General features: G+C 44.7%; 1 protein-coding gene across 2 annotated transcripts in view; it reads left to right on the plus strand.

Annotated features, from left to right (window-relative positions):
* Abhd12 (abhydrolase domain containing 12, lysophospholipase) overlaps nt 1-15,606 on the plus strand; it is a 51,150-nt gene that overhangs the window by 3,610 nt on the left and 31,934 nt on the right. The window contains exon 1 of one of the 2 annotated variants that reach the window (XM_003476390.5): nt 1,749-2,065. The exons of the other annotated variant lie outside the window; for it this stretch is intronic. Coding sequence (XP_003476438.1) covers nt 1,878-2,065 — 188 coding nt within the window. The 5' untranslated portion in view covers nt 1,749-1,877. Of the gene's footprint in view, nt 1-1,748; nt 2,066-15,606 lie in introns of those variants that run through there. 2 annotated transcript variants of the gene reach the window in all.

Below are 15,606 nucleotides of genomic sequence, written 5' to 3' on the forward strand. Positions count from 1 at the left end.
AAATACCGCATTGTTTCTCTGGTGTGAGAAACCGAAAGTGTAAATAAGGACCAAAATGTGTAATAGATATTGTGAAACAGAAAGATGTTCTAAAGAGAAGGGGAATCTGGGAAGGGGAAGGAGAAAGAAAGGAAAGGGAAAGAAACCAGAGAAGAAAGAAAAATGGAAACAAAGCTTTTGTAAATAAGGAAGGAGGTCAAAGGGAGGTAGGGAAATGGAGTAAAAAAGAAGTTATATCCTGTGCAGGTACAGATTCCTTGTGATGAATGTGATTGTTATATGGACCTAAAATGTACCTAAAAAGATTGTAGATGCTTATTAAGTCAGGTGTAATGGCAATCACTCATAATACCAGCACTTGAGAAGCTGAGGCAAGAGGATCGCAGTGAGTTGAGGCTAGCTTGTACTTTATAGTGGATTCTGTCTCAAAAAACAAACCACCCACCCACCCAAGTGGGGAATAAAATGATTTAAACTGACAGATGTGAGAAATCCATTTCAAAGATGAATTTGAACTTGTAAAACCCAAATTAAGTATTAATTCAAGCCATCTTAAAGAGATAAAAGGAAATTATACTTGGCATTTTTTTTTTTTTTTTTTTATTAAGGGCCAGGGGGCGGGAGTTGAAGCAGGAGGATCACTGTCAGTTGGAAACCAGTCTGGGCTACATAGTGAGTTCAAGGGCAGCCTGAACTGCAAAGTGAGACCTTGTCTTAAAAAAAAAAAAAATACAGTCATTATGTACTGCAATCACATTTTAATAAGAATTAAAATTTAAAAGAAAAATTTGGGGCAAGCCAAGGAACCAGGGTCCCTTTAACCTTCGAGTCGCTCAATCATATCTTGGGACTTACTACTAGGTAACATTTTCTCTAATAGAAACCAGTTCTGCTCTGTTTGTTTTTAAGGACCTGAAATCTAATGAAGGTTTTCAAAGAGTAAATTGTTCCAGTGTGTCATTTTTCATACATCAGACCCAGAAGTTAAGAATCTATGAATTTTTTCAAATTATCTGGAAACATGTTTTTTAAGGCAACGTCCTGAAGCTGGGTGTGGTGATGCACACCTATAATGCCAGCACTTGGGAGACTGAGGGAGGAGGATTGCTTTGGGTTTAAGGCCAGCCTGGGCTACAAAGCAAATTCAAGTCCTGAACTGCAAAGTATAACTCTGTCTCAAAGACAAGAAGTAAAAACAAAACAAAAAAAACCTCGTGAAGACCTTGTGGGAAGATAGCTTTAAATTATTAGAACGAAATTGTGATTTTGTTGCCTGAGTTTGCATAAATCTGAATGGCATTTCAGGGTGTTCCGACTGCGCACATCTCAGGGTTTCGGGGCTGGGGACTTCTTGAAAGCATGTGCTGGAGGCATCGGATCCGGGGGGCAGGAACCCCTTGGGGTGCCAGGACAGGAGGCACCTAGGGGTGTCGGGCACTGGACGCCTCGGGATTGGGTGCCTGCTTTGTGCTGTGGCTCGCGTCGTCGCGTGGCCCCTGTCTGGCCAACAACGTCCCCGTATTCTTCCATTCAGTCCGGACCCCGGATTCCGCAGTCAGACCAAAGACACCTAGGTCTGCCGCTCGCTTACCCCAAACTGGGCAGCGCTGCGCCGCGCGGCGGCGGAGGGAAGTGGGGCGGGGACATACGCGATCCGGGCGCTGATTGGCTAGCGCGGCAGAGGAGGGGATGAGGGGCGGGGCCTGAGCAAGCCGGACGATGATTGGCTGGCGCGGCGTGCCGGCGCAGGCGCCAGCGGGCTTGCGGCCGGGGATGTGAGTGGTGCTGGATCCCGGGGCTGCGACTAGCAGGGACTGCGGGCGGCGACTGCAGGAGAGGCCAGCGGGCGCCTAGGGCGGCCGGGTGTCGGCCGCGGGATGAGGAAGCGGACCGAGCCCAGCAGCTTGGAGCATGAGCGCTGCGCCGCTGCGGGCTCGCCCTCCTCCTCCGGCTCGACCGCCGCGGCGCTGGACGCCGACTGCCGCCTGAAGCGGAACCTGCGCCTGGCTGGGCCGGCGGAGCCGCGCCGAGCACCCGACGCGGACATGAAGCGGGCGCTGGGCAGGTGAGTGGGCCTAGCCGAGGGCATCCCCGGCTCAGGGCCGTCAGAAGCCGCGCAGCGGACTGCGACCTGGAGGCAGCGGCCTGCGGCCCGCGGGCGGGAGGCAAAGGATGCTGCGAGCGGCTGCACGCGGACACGGTCTCCTTGGGAATGGAGCGCTGAAGTCGTTTGGGTTGTGCGTCCTCGCTTGGGGGAGAGGAAAGCATCTGTGGTTATGTAAAGCTGATTTCAGAATCGAGAGAGGAGCGTGTTTCACGGAGATAGATCTCTTTCCATCTGGCTGTTCGTGGAGCATGTTATTCATGGTAATTATGAAGCTTCGATGTTTCCTGATGTTTGATGGAATTTGAATATAACGTTCTCAGTTGTCCTTTGTTTGGGGGTCAGTTCCAATGCTAACCCAATACAGAACACTTCATTGTGAAATACTAATACAAACTGCCTCTAAAGAAAATGAGAACTTCAGCATCTGTGCTTAAAAGATCGTGAAATTAAGAGTGTGGAGGCCTGTAAACCTGATTTTCCTGTACCAGGAGTGAAGGGAGGAGTTTTGGTTGTGTGTGTGAATAAAATTAATAACTGATCAGTAGCTTTTGTGAAGCTGATTGTTCTCTTTGGAAAGGCTTATCTGACTTAAGAGCTAATGATTGGCTCTGATATATTTTCTTAACGTGCTTAGGTTAAGTTAGGCAAGTTGGAAAAGTCAAATTGCTGTGCATAGTAAGATTTGGGAATGCTGCTACACTGGCATCTCCCTCAGGAGTGTGCTATAGTAAAAGGACCTGACTGATTTTTGGTGTTGTGGCAGAAACACTCGAGTGGTGTCCTTAGGTTAAACACAAGGCTTTTAAGGGAATAAAACAAAACAGGAAAGGAAGGCCAAATTCGCATGTCATCCTAAGGGTTTCCTGTTGCCTCTTCTCCACGTTGTCTGGTGCCTTGCAGAGAGGCCTTGAAGTGCTGCGATGCTGGCCTGGTCACCTGCTTGACATGATTGCTACTGCTGCTCACATGCCTGCTGTGCTTGTGACTCCTCTCCACCCCTGTATCGCCAGTACCTGGCACATAGGTGGCAGAAGATACTCATTGGATGAGTGAACAGATGTAGAATAATTTCCTAGACATGGGATTACTGGGCCAAGGGCATGTGTTTAAAACTTGAAAGGTAAAGCTAAATAACCCTATGAAAGTTGGGCGTGTGACGTGTGCCTGCAGTCTAGCACCCAAGAAACTGAGGCAGGATTACAGGGAGTTTAAGGCCAGCCTGGGCTATTGGCAAGACCCTGTCTCAAAAAACACAAACAAAACAAAACAACTACTATAAAGTATTGATTTGTACTTCCACTTCAATATTAATACTTCCCCTTTCCCAATATTGTATATTACCACATTTTGACCTTTGATGAAAGACAATGGTATCACAGATTTGTAGCTTTAATTTGCATTACTTGTTAGGTAGCATTTTTGTGTGTTTGTATAAGCCTGTTATTTCCTTTGGCAATTACTGTCTTTTGTGACCTTCTTTTGTTTGGATTCTAACCCAACAATTTCTTTAAATATTTATATATATATATATATATATCAGTGTAAAGTAGACAATATAATAGTCCTCCATGTATCCACTTAGTTTCAACAGTTTTCACTGTATAGCAAGTCTTAAAACCATCCCTCTTCCTTAACTTGGACAAGAAATGTATAGGATTTTCAAGTAAAGTAATTTTTTTTGGCACCGGAGATCAAACTCACAACCTCCACCTCGTGCTTACCAGGCAAGCCAGTGAGCTGATGAGCTAAAGCCCCAGCTCCAAATAAAGTGATTTAAAAAGACATTTCTGAGACAATTTGGAAAATGTGTAAGTGAACTAGGTATTAGATAATATTAGAGTGAATTACTGATTTTGATATAACATCTGGATTATATATTTCAGAAGTCCTATTTTTTCAAGATACCCTGGGAAATATTTATTCGTAAAATTAAATTATTTTAAAATATTAGTTTCCTGTAAATGGGGAGAGAAGGAGGAGTTGAAGGGAGGGTAGGAGAATGGGAAAAAATAAAACAAGTTATGTCATGTAGAGGTACAGATTATCTGTGATGAATGTGGTCATCATATATATCTAAAATGTACCAGTAAAACCTTATTAAAAATAAATTAGATTCTCTTGAGATGAAATTACAGGAAATATTTTTGTGTCATTACATAATAGATTTATACTTATGTATGCTAATACTGAAAGATCTCTGAAATAGATTTAACAGTGAAAACATAAAACAATGTAAACTGCATGCTTCCTTCTGTGTAAAATTAAAGACAGATATGTAGATTAATGCAGATTAATGCTTTCTTTAGATTAATGCTTTTTAAAATTATGAAGTATAATAAGTAATTGTTCACTTGGAAAAGGCAGTGAAGGAAAGAGAATTGCAGCCTTACATGTCCATTTTGTAACTTTCTGCACTATTTACGTTTTTTAGTCATAAGTATGTTAGTCTTTAAAAATGTCGAAGGGGGCCCAAAAAAGAGCTCAGTGGCATAGTGCCTGCCTGGCAAGTGCAAGGCTCTGAGTTCAATTCCCAGTATAAAAAAAACCCAAATAAGCAAACAAACAAACCAACCTGAGGGCTGGGGACGTAACTCAGCAATGCAGCACCTACCTAGCAAATGTGAGACCCTGGAGTTCAATTCCTGATACTACAAAAGGAAAAAAAAAATGTTGAAGGAAAGGAGCTCTTTATCCTCTTTTGGTTGCTTTATTTGTTTAAAAAAATTAGTTTCCTATCCTACAAATAAGAAAGTCCTCTATTGTGAGTGTCTTTGTGAGAGGTGATCAGAAATAACTGTTACTACTGCTGCCATTCAGTGGAAGGCAGGTACCAGTGCTCTGGGCTAGGACCACTGATGTCCTGCTCAGAGATATGATGACAGAATAAAACACAGATAAAACATACATTTTAGTTACAAAGATGGTCAGAGCCCCATGATAGGTGGGGCTTCCTTGGCCCTGATTAGATGCATAGCATGATTAGGGAGTACTGGGGGCTTTGTGAAGCTTTGGGGGTGAACTGCTGACTCAGTCCAGGTTCAATAATTGAGGAACAATACATTGTTGGAAAAGCACACAGGAACAGATCAGGGTTAACTGGTAACCCGATTGTCTGCTGTCTGTGACTACAGGGTTAACTGATAACCCGATTGTGCTAGATGGAAAGTGCTACAGTCCGGCCCAGTTATCTTGCTGGTCTCTGGCCGGTGGCTTAAAGATGCATCTGGCTATAAGTGAGCCAAGGTCTCGCCACGAATCATGTGGGCCTAGGACTGACTCTCTATTTATCTTCGTGCCAGTTTATGAGCAGGAATTACCACATCGTGCTGGTCCTCAGCAGGAGGCTCTTGTAAAAATGATGCTGTGACCTCCTCCACCTTTTCACTTTGCAGTCTGACTCTCAAAGTCAAAGTGACCATTAAAGGTCAACATCTGTATCAATTTAGGACATCAGGGTAGCCAGGACAACTGAAGGCACACAGGAAAGAAGACACCAGAGCTGCTTTAGAAGGTGGCAAGGGTGATGTGGAAAGTGTGTTGTGTGAGGCAAGGAGGAGGATTCTGAGCGTGACTAACAGCAATCTGTCTTTTATTATAGTAAATTTAAAAATTTAAATATTCACTGTTTTTGAGTCATGCCTTGTATCTCCAAGAAAATATTTGTTAGTTTTAGAAAAGCAAGGTGATGCTAATGGCCAAGAGTAGTGAAGAACAGGGTCTATCTGAAGCAGGCAGCAGGTCTTGTGCCCATCTCAATGGTGCCTGACAGGACACTGGCCACTAGTGGCCAGATTCTTCATTTTTCCAGAAAAGAATAGTTGATTTTCATTTGGGTATTTTGTGGTGGAGAATTTTTTGTTTATTTGTTTTGTTTTTTGAGACAGGGTCTCACTGTGTAGTTTAGGCTGGCCTTGAACTTAACATGTAACCCAGACTGATCTGGAACTCATAGCAATCCTGCCTCAACCTCCCAACTGCTAGCATTGCAGATGTGTGCCACCATGCCCATCTACTTTGTTAACTACTGAAAGAAAAACTTTTTATCTAGATTACCAGAAGAAAATATATTTCAAAAATGAAGTTTTCCACCATATAGAAGGTAAAGAAAGGACAGACACATACTGAGAAATGCTGCTACTAAGGAGGCTGAGGCAGAAATCACTTAAGTCCACCAGTCTGAGACCAGCCTGGACAATGTATCAAGACCTCATCTCAGAAATAATTAAGTTATAAAAAGAGGAAATGCTAAAATATGACTGTTAGTCAGAAGGAGAATTGTACCAGATGAAAAGCTAAATCTTCTGTGAAGAACTTTGGGAATGACTATGGAGAAAATATTTTTATTACTTACATTTTTTGTTTTAGTCTTTTTGAGACAGGGTCTCACTATGCAGTTCAGGCTGATCTTGAGCTCACTTTGTCGTACAGGCTGGTCTCGAACTCACAGTGATCCTCCTACCTCAGCCTCCTGAGTACAGGGGTTATAGGTATGCACTACCATGCCTGTCTTTTTTTTTGGTTTCTGAAACAGGTCTTGCTACATAGTTCAGACTGGCCTCAAACTCCTGTCTCAGTTTCCTGAATACTAGGATGATAGGCATGCCAACACCAAGCCAGGTGAGAGTGTCATTTAGATGAAAAAAGAAAAAAAAAGCCAACTCCCTGATGTCCATAACAATGGAAGTATTTTAAACGTAACATCAAATGTTGAAAGTAAGTGACTGACTTGAGCAACTATCTCTAAGATGATAATGTGTAATCTATTAACTGGTGATTTCTTACTGTTTTTTTTTTTTTTTTTGGTAGTTCTGTATTACTTGTACCCTTACACCACTTTGTTTTGTTTTTTCTCTTTTTCCTTTTAAATAAAATTTAAAAAAAAAGTGACTGAAAATATGCCATGTTAATACTAGCTAAAATGTAGCTGTGGTAGCTGTATTACTCCAGGCAGATTTCAAAGCAGAGGGCACTGTCAAAGATCAAACAGGTCAGTTCTTGGGGAAATGAGGCCTGGTTGCTGAACAAAACAGAGGGATCTTAAGTGTTTATGTACATAATTGGCAGAGGTTCAAAACATAGAGCAAAAATTGATGGAACCACAAGATAGGAATCTCTAAAGAATTTAAGTAATAAAATATTTTTATAGCCACAGGGAATTAAATGTGAAACCTGGAAAAATCCCAGTATGTTTGGAAGTAAATGGCATGCTCCTCAGTAAGCCATGAATTGCAGAAATCCAATAGGAAATTGCAAAGCAGTTAGAACTGAATAAAAATGAAGATAGGCGCATGCCAGAGGAGTCGAGAATATGAAACACCCACAGTAGAGGAAAAGCCGGTCTTCTTGCCAGGTGTGGTGGGACACGCCTATAATCCCAGCACTGAGGAGGCGGAAGCAGGAGGATCACTGTGAATTGAGGCCAGTTTGGGCTATAAAGTGAGTTCAACACCAACCTGATATCAAGACCCTGCCTCAGAAAACAACAGACAGCAAGATATTAAGAGGGTCATTAATCTTCCCCATTACAGAACTGGAAAATAAAACCCCAAAAGTGAGCATATGATAAAGATGAAAGCAGAGGGCGAAGAGGCAGGAAACTGAGAAACAAGAGCATAAATAGCTACTTTTAATCTTTAACAAACAAAACCTGGAGCAACTCAAATGTGAATGTAAAAGCCAAATTGTGGTGTACACAGTCCTTATCACCTGTCAATAGGAGTTTGCCTTTACAGCGACAAACTCCTGCGTTACCGTGATGGCGGACAATTCTCTCTGTGCATTTGTGAAAACTCTATAGAACGCGTAACACCGAGTGGCACATCTGTGGAAGATTGGGCCCTGGCTCCAATGTGTCACTTAGACTTTGATGCTCAGGTTGGGGGGGTGCCAATTCTGAGCTGTCTGTGCATAGAGAGGGGGAAGGGGTGGATGGGGAATCTGGATCAGCTGCTTAGCTTTGTGTGAACCTGAAGCTGCTCTAAAAATTAAAGTTCATTTTTTCAAAAAAGAACTACTGGCACAGGCAACACTTGAGTGACCAAATGAATCTCCAAATAATTATGCTGCGTGAAACAAGCCAGACCAAAGGGTCCCTGTTACACAAATTCAAAGGAATATACAGTGACAGCAGACCTGGAAAGTGTGGGGAGGGAGGAGGGTGTAGTGGAAGTCTTGACTTTGCAGTGGTGGTTTCCTAGTTTTGGGGGGGTTTTTTGTTTTTGTTTTGTTTTTTAAATAAAGGTTCTCTCTGTGTAGTGCAGGCTGGCCTTAACTTGCCTATGTAGCCGAGGCTGACCTCAAACTCCCAGTGATCTTTCTGCCTCAGCCTCCTAAGTCCTGGGATTACAGGTGTGTGCTACCATGTCTGGCTTTGTAGGAGTTTGTGTAGCAAAAATTACCAAACACACATTTTATGCGGTTGTGATGGTTATGCCTCAGTAGAGTTGTTTTTTTGTTTTTTTGGGGTTTTTTTTTGTCTTTTTCCTTTTTATCGGTAGCAGGGATCGAACTCACGACTGCCTGCTTTCAAGGCAGGCGCTTATGCCGCTGAGCTAAACCCCCAGCCCCTAGTAGAGTTGTTTTTAAAACAAAATAATTAGTATATTACTTTTATTTGAGCCTTTTGAAAAGACAAAAAACAGTGAAATGGTATCATCTCAGCATGTCTTAATATTGTCTTCTCCATGGTAGACCTGTTGGTTTTACTTCCACCAGCCTTTGGAATTTAGGAGCTTCTCGGGTAATCTGAAACATCAGAGACCTGAGGGCTGGGTGTCCTTTTCATCTTTTCTCTGGTTTCTGGCTGCTTCCTTCCTATTCATTTCAGCCAGGCTGCCTGGGCTGCAAATAGTATGCTGGACTTGGAGGCCTGAGTTGTGAGTTCTCTCCAAGTGAGGCTGAGCCCGCACACAGCGCTGATAGCTCTGAGATCAGCTCCCCTTGCTCCAAATAGGGGCCTTATCTGGCTGCCTCCTTTGTTATCCTACCAAGATTTCAGAAGATCACATCTGCAGCATACGAGTATAAACTTCATGGTGTTTTCCCCACCTGCTTTTAGTTCAAAAGCAATTCACAGAAGACATCTATTATAGATTGAACTTTTCTGGCCCAATTTTTATAGTTTGAGATGCTAAACTACATATTGCTAATATGCATTTAGTCATATTTTTGCGTTGAATTACCACAGTTTTCAGCACTTTCTGGGATTTGTTTGTTTGTTATGAAGCTAGCACTAAAGAGCAATCAGTTGGTGAGGGATGCTTTATTCTTTTTTCTTTCTTTTTTCAGACAAGGTCTTCCTAAATTGCCCGGGCCAGGCTCAGACTTGCCATCCTCTTGCCTCGTCCTCCCCTGTGCTGGACTTGCGGGTGTGCAGCAGCCCCACACCTGCCACTTTGCCAATTAAATGTTTGCGATGTCTCCTCAACAATTTCTGAGTGAACCAACTAAATGAAAAGGGGGCTTCAGTAATTCATGAAATAAAGCAACTTCTTCCTCTCTTTCTCTCTTTTTTACTTTCTTTTTTGAGATAGTATCTTGCTATGTAGCTCAGCCTGGTAGCTTTTTAAAAAACTGCTTTTTTATAGTGCAGTATACATAATGAAATTTTATCCATTCAAGGCTGTCATGTCTGTTCAGGTGTAGAAAAATAAAAATTAGTACTGTCTGTATTTGTGCTGCTGATGAAATGGAAAACTGTTTTAGTTTTCTTCTGCAGTGTATTTCTTCATTGACTTCTTAAAAAGTCTTTACTTTTTAAAACAGCAAAACAGCCTTTCTCCATTTTGTATATACCTTCCCTTTTTTTCTGACCAGCAAAAAGTTCTATCATAAGCACTCTCTAGAGTTTTTTTTTGTGTCTCTTTTTCATTGTCCTTTTCTTCCTTCTTTCTGATGGTATCTGATTAGGTTACCCAGGTTGGCCTCAAATTCCTGGCTCAGGTGATCATCCAGCCTCAGCCTCCCAAGTAGCTGGCACTGTGGTGCATGCCATGAAGCCTGGGTTCTCGTGTGACCAGTGTGAAATGTTCACCCAGTGCTCACAAACAATAACTAGCTTCTTTTCATCTGTTCCCTCCCATGGTCTCTTGGTTAGTAGTAGATGTGTTAGTCTGTTTTTATGCTGCTCTAACAAAACACCCAAGACTAGGTAATACATAAGGAACAGAAGTTCGTGTCTTACTGTCTTACTGTTCTTCGAGGCAGAAAGTACCAGAGGGAAGTGCCAGCAGGTTCTGCTGTCTGGTGGGGTCTGCTCTGTGCTTCTAAGATGACACCCTGATGCTAGGCTTTGCAGAGGGGTGGGATGCCCATGCCCACATAGCAGAAGACTGGAGGGCAAGGAGGTTGAGTGCCGTGTGAACATCTTACAAGAGCTTTGGGGCTGAGGAGACAGCTTGGTAGCACAGGTGTGAGGTCCTGAGTTTGATTCCCGGTACCAAAAAAAAAAAAGAGCTTTAATCCAGCTAGGTGCAGTGAGGCACACCTGTAGTCTCAGCACCCTGGGAAGCTGAGGCAGAATTGTAAATTCAGGCCCAGGCTGGTAATTCAATCACTTAGTGAGGCCCTGTCTCAAAATGAAAAATAAAAACAGCTGATGATGTAGCTCAGCGCAATCTCTGGGCTCAATCCCCAGTGCTGCACATAAAAACAAAAACAAAAAATCCCCACCTCGGTCCTGTCATGCAGGAGGACCCCTCTTACTGGGGTACCTCTTTATAGCTCACACCTTAGCCCATTGCAGCTCCTGAATTTTGGCCAGCATACATTTGTCTGGAGACAGTGGCTTTTTCTGCTGAGCTTTTTAGGTCCTCCATGAAACAAGTGGGCAGCACGAGATGGTTCCCATTTTGTGGCACTTTTTACCAGCTCCCGAAGTATAAAACTAAGGAACTCCATAAATAAACATGGAGGAACTGGTTCTTCTTGTGGAGCAGGAAGGGAGAGGTACAGATTGGAAGGAAGCATTCCTGAAGAGATGAGTAGATAAAAACACAGCAGGCTATATGGTTACTAGATGGTAAGCATTTTGCAGCCAGGAGTTCTTGAGTTTGTTTGTTTATTTAGTTTTCTGAAACAGTCTTGCCGTGTAGCCCAGGCTAGCCTCACACTCCCAGTGATCCTCCTGTCTCAGCCTTCCCAGTGCTGGAAGCAGTGCTTGAGTTTTTCTAAAGGGAAGCATTTTTCTGCAGTCCAGCCTGCTGCAGCCTCCTGGCACAACTGGGTTGTAAAGGCTGGTCTTAGCCCCATCTCCCTAACACAGCTGCCCCCTGGCACAGCTGTTCCTTTCAAGCACCCATGCTTTGGTGCCTGCGGGATGAGAGGGACCTCTGCTGCCTTGGGGACCTGGTGCTGGAGCTGTGGCCCCCATGGGATGTCTCTGTCTGGGGTGTCTTCCCAGAGTGGAAAGGGTGTTGCTAGCTCCTCTTTGCTCTTAGATTTCCTAGAGTCCTGAGGAAAGGGAAGGAGTGAAGAAAAGGCAGAATAATAGGGGAGAAATGAAGAAACTGGGCATGGTGGCACACACACACTTGTAATCCCAGCACTCAGGAGGCCAAGATAGGAGGATCTCTGAGTTCAAGGCCAGCCTGAAATCACAATGAAACCCTCCCTGCCTGGAAGAAGAAATGAAAAGGAAAAGGAAAGGTGAAGGGAAAATACATTGCATTCTTTGGAACTTCCTCTTGTCATGTGATCGTTACATATGTGAATGAATTTAATGCTTGCAGCTACCTCTTGAGGTGCATACCATCACTCTGTTTCACCGAGGCACAGGTGGTTATGTGGTTGATCACAGGGTAGCAGTCCTGGGCTGCCTCTAGAGCCAACTGCCGAGCCTCCTGCCCTGGTTGACACTGTGGCCCTGTCACTGAGGGAAATGGCTACTTTACCTGATCTGTCACTCTCTCCCTCTCGGCAGTGGTGGGGACCACATGGCAGAGAGGGAAGGGGTACATCCAGTGCTCCAGCCTCCCCACCCCAGCTTCTTGAGAGCCTACAGAGTGGAGTGGTGAGCGTGGCTGGGAAGAGCTGGGCTTCATTGCAGGGGACTGAAGACCCCACAGCCCTGCTGGTGCTGGTCCCCTGTGAACATCCCCGGGTACAGAGAGCAGAGCACTGCGAGTCTCCTGGTGGAGCGCCTAGTGTCCAGGCACTGAAGGGTGAGCACGCTGGTCTGCAGAAACCCTCTCCAGGAGGAACTGCACAGGCTGTGTGCTGCAGTAGCGGCCTGTGAAGGGGAAGGGTCCTTTTGGCTCAGTTTTGGGGGCACATCAGCCAGCCTGTGCTTTTAGCCTGTGGCAAGGCACCCCTTTCTGGCAAGGAATACATGGTGGAGAAGAGTGTCTCACCTCAGGTTAGGCAGGAAAGGGGAAAGGGTCATGGCCTCAGTGTCTCCTTCAGGGGCACCCCAGTGACCCATGGTCCCCTCCTTAGGCCCCCCCTGAACTTGCCACTAGCACAATAGTGGACCGAGCCTCTCACACAGGGACTTTCAGGCTCTCAAGAAATGTGCCCCTGTGTTGACCAGACACTGTCACAGGCTTCCTTATCCAGCGGGTTCCTCCCTGGGGAGGCTCCCTTTCTTGGAAGCACTGGCAGTTCCTGCCCGGGCTTTGCTTTTCTGAAGTGACACCAGCTCTCGCAAGCTGGAGGGAGGCAGCATATGACTCTTGCGTGACCAGCCAGACCCTCTGTCCTGACTTGTGGCAAACCCTGAAGCGTGTGCAGAGGTTGCAGCACAGGAAGTGATGCAGCCAGAGTCCTGAGTAATCCAGGCTGGCCTTGCACTCAGAGTAATCCTCCTGCCCCTGCCTCCCAAGTGCTGGGATTACCAGCATGTGCCACCATGCCTAACTTTGTTACATGAATTTTTAACCACAATAATACAATGAACCACTTTACCTTAAAGATACAGCTGAGGCGGGCTGGGGATTCAGCGGCATAAGTACCTGCCTTGCAAGCAGGCAGTCGTGAGTTCGATCCCTGGTACCGATAAAAATGAAAAAAAGAAAAAAAAAAAAAAAAAGATACAGCTGAGGATGTAGTTGTGGGGTAGGGTGTTTGTGTAGCATGTGCATGTTCTTGAGTTTCATCCTGCGGGGGGGAGAGAAGGAGAAAGTTTTCTAACATACCACACTGTGTTGGGGATGTAGTGCCTGTTGTGCCCCAGAGTCCTTGGGTTCTACCCAGTACCACATAAAGAAGACCAAACCCTGATGCATGTGTACTGAAATCTCTGGCCTGCTGTCTCCGCTTCTCTGAATGGCTACAGGTCCTTTCATTGTTTCTGCCATATGTGTGTCACTGAGTAGCACTTTTGGGAGGAGGGATTCCGGGGAATTTGAACTCAGCACCTTGTGCTTGCTAGGCAGGCTCTGTGCCGCTGAGCTGTGTATATCCTTGATCCTGTGTAGGAGAAATATGCAGAATGCTGGCATTTGTGGCTTTCACAAGCACAAACAATAACTGAGTGTATGATACAATGAAAGAGAACCTTTTCAAATCCCTCAAAATGTGCCTAAAAGGCGAGTTGGAGAAATATGCAAAATTGAAAGAGGCAAATTTGTGAGCCATTTAGGAGGCCCTGCAGCTGGACAGAGCCACCAGGGCCAAGATAGAGGCTGCATCTTGTCAGGGGCCCAAGCAAGAAGGCCCTGTGTTCCTCGTGGCTTTCTGCGCACTGACACTGAGGACAGCTGGGGTGCATCCTGGAGTGGTCTGAGCTTCAGGGTCCTACTGTGTTACCTAGGCACTTTGGCAGGAGACGAACAGACTCCAAAAAAAGGCAGGCACTTTTAAGGATTTAATATGGGCAGAGGTAGAGAAATGAATCTTTTGTGTTCATTCATTTATTTTTGTCTTTTTGAGACAAATTCACTGCATTTCAGGCTGGCTTGAACTCACTTTGTAGCGCAGGTTGGTCTTGAGCTCCCATGAACCTCCTGCCTCAGCCTCTGAGTGCTGGGATTACAGACATGCGCCACCACGCTCAGCAGGTAGAATAAGAAATGAGTGGCAATAAAATTGATTTTCATTTTTCCTCTGGTGCTGGGAATTAAACCCAGAGCCTCTAACAAGCTAGCCAAGTACTCTGCCACCAAACCACAGCCATTGCCCTTGATTTTGATGCTTAATAAAAGTTTTTATGAGTTTTGTTAAACTGTGTATTTTGAGAGGTAGTCTTACTAAATTCCCTGGACTGGGGATCAAACTTTCTCTCCTCTTGCCTCAGCCTCCCAGAGTGCCAGCATTACCCACATGAGCTACCAAGCCTGGCTAGGAGTGAAAATTTGTAGTCTTAAAAATGCCACCTAACTATGACTCAAAGCCCAAATTCTGTCAGACTTGAAAATTAATTTGACTTAATGGTTATGAAAAGCATTTTCCTGGCATACTTAATGACAAAAGACAGCACATTTGCCAAGCAAAATTTCCTAGTTACGTTTTAGAGTGAGTAGCGTGCTTTCTCTCCTAGATAGGAACTCGGTAAGCTTAAGTCAGTAGTTAATACAGACAGTTACCTGGAGTGAGGGGGGCAGTGTAGGGTGACGAGTTGGCAGGGAGACTTTCATATTTTGTTTTTAAACTATATAGACACGACCTTTTCTTTAGAATTATTTGCAAGCTGAAAAAATGAAAATGAGCATGAGGAGTAAGCTCTCCAGTCAGCCCCCACGCTGACTAGGGTGCCTCATAAAAGGTGGGCTGCTCCCTCCACCCTGGGAAACTCCCTCCCCTGCCCTGGGTGACCACAGAGCCTGACCTCAGAAAATACAGGGAGCAGGGCTCAGCTTTGAAAGGCATGATGGGCTATGCTGATCAATCAGTAGTGATGTGTTTGGGATCATACAATTACAGGCAATTTTTATTTTCTGTTTTTCTGGCTTTCTGCATTATGTTATATGCTACCCAGGAGGACTGGACACTGACTCAAGTGCTTTGCATGCTGCTAGTGTGTTCTGTTTTAATCTGTCAGATGTGGGTGCGAGACCTGGGTGCAGGCCTGGTCCCCACGGGCTTGGGGAGTGTGTGGATACAGACCACTGCATGGGCACAGTTGTGATTCTTGTTTTTTGCCAACAGTGAAGTCATTTATTTACCTGCATTTGCACCTCTGTCTTATCAGTGGCCCACTTTTTTTTGTAACTTCACAAGTAGCTCTGTAGCCTTTGTCATCTGAAGGTAAATTCTCAGAATTTCCCCTTTTGCAAGTTTTGTTTTATTTAAATAAAAAATATAAGGGAAGTGATCCAAGAGCAGTGTGAGTAGGATATCAGAGTGACCTTGGCCACGATGGGTGAGAGGCATGGCACAGGTATATGGTCTTCGGTGATTGGGTCTTGTCTGTGTTCAGCCTAGGAAAGCCCAGGACTTGGAGATTCTAAATCCAGGGCTTTTTCTTTTGGTACTGGAAATGGAACTCAAGACCTTGTGCTTGCCAGGCAGGCACTAGGCCACTGAGCTAAATTCTTGTTAGATACGTTCTCTACCACTGGGCT

The sequence above is a fragment of the Cavia porcellus genome, unplaced genomic scaffold (genome assembly GCF_034190915.1).
Source record: "Cavia porcellus strain 051 isolate PalLab524CR breed Dunkin Hartley unplaced genomic scaffold, mCavPor4.1 scaffold_5, whole genome shotgun sequence".
NCBI classification, from domain to species: Eukaryota; Metazoa; Chordata; class Mammalia; order Rodentia; family Caviidae; genus Cavia; species Cavia porcellus.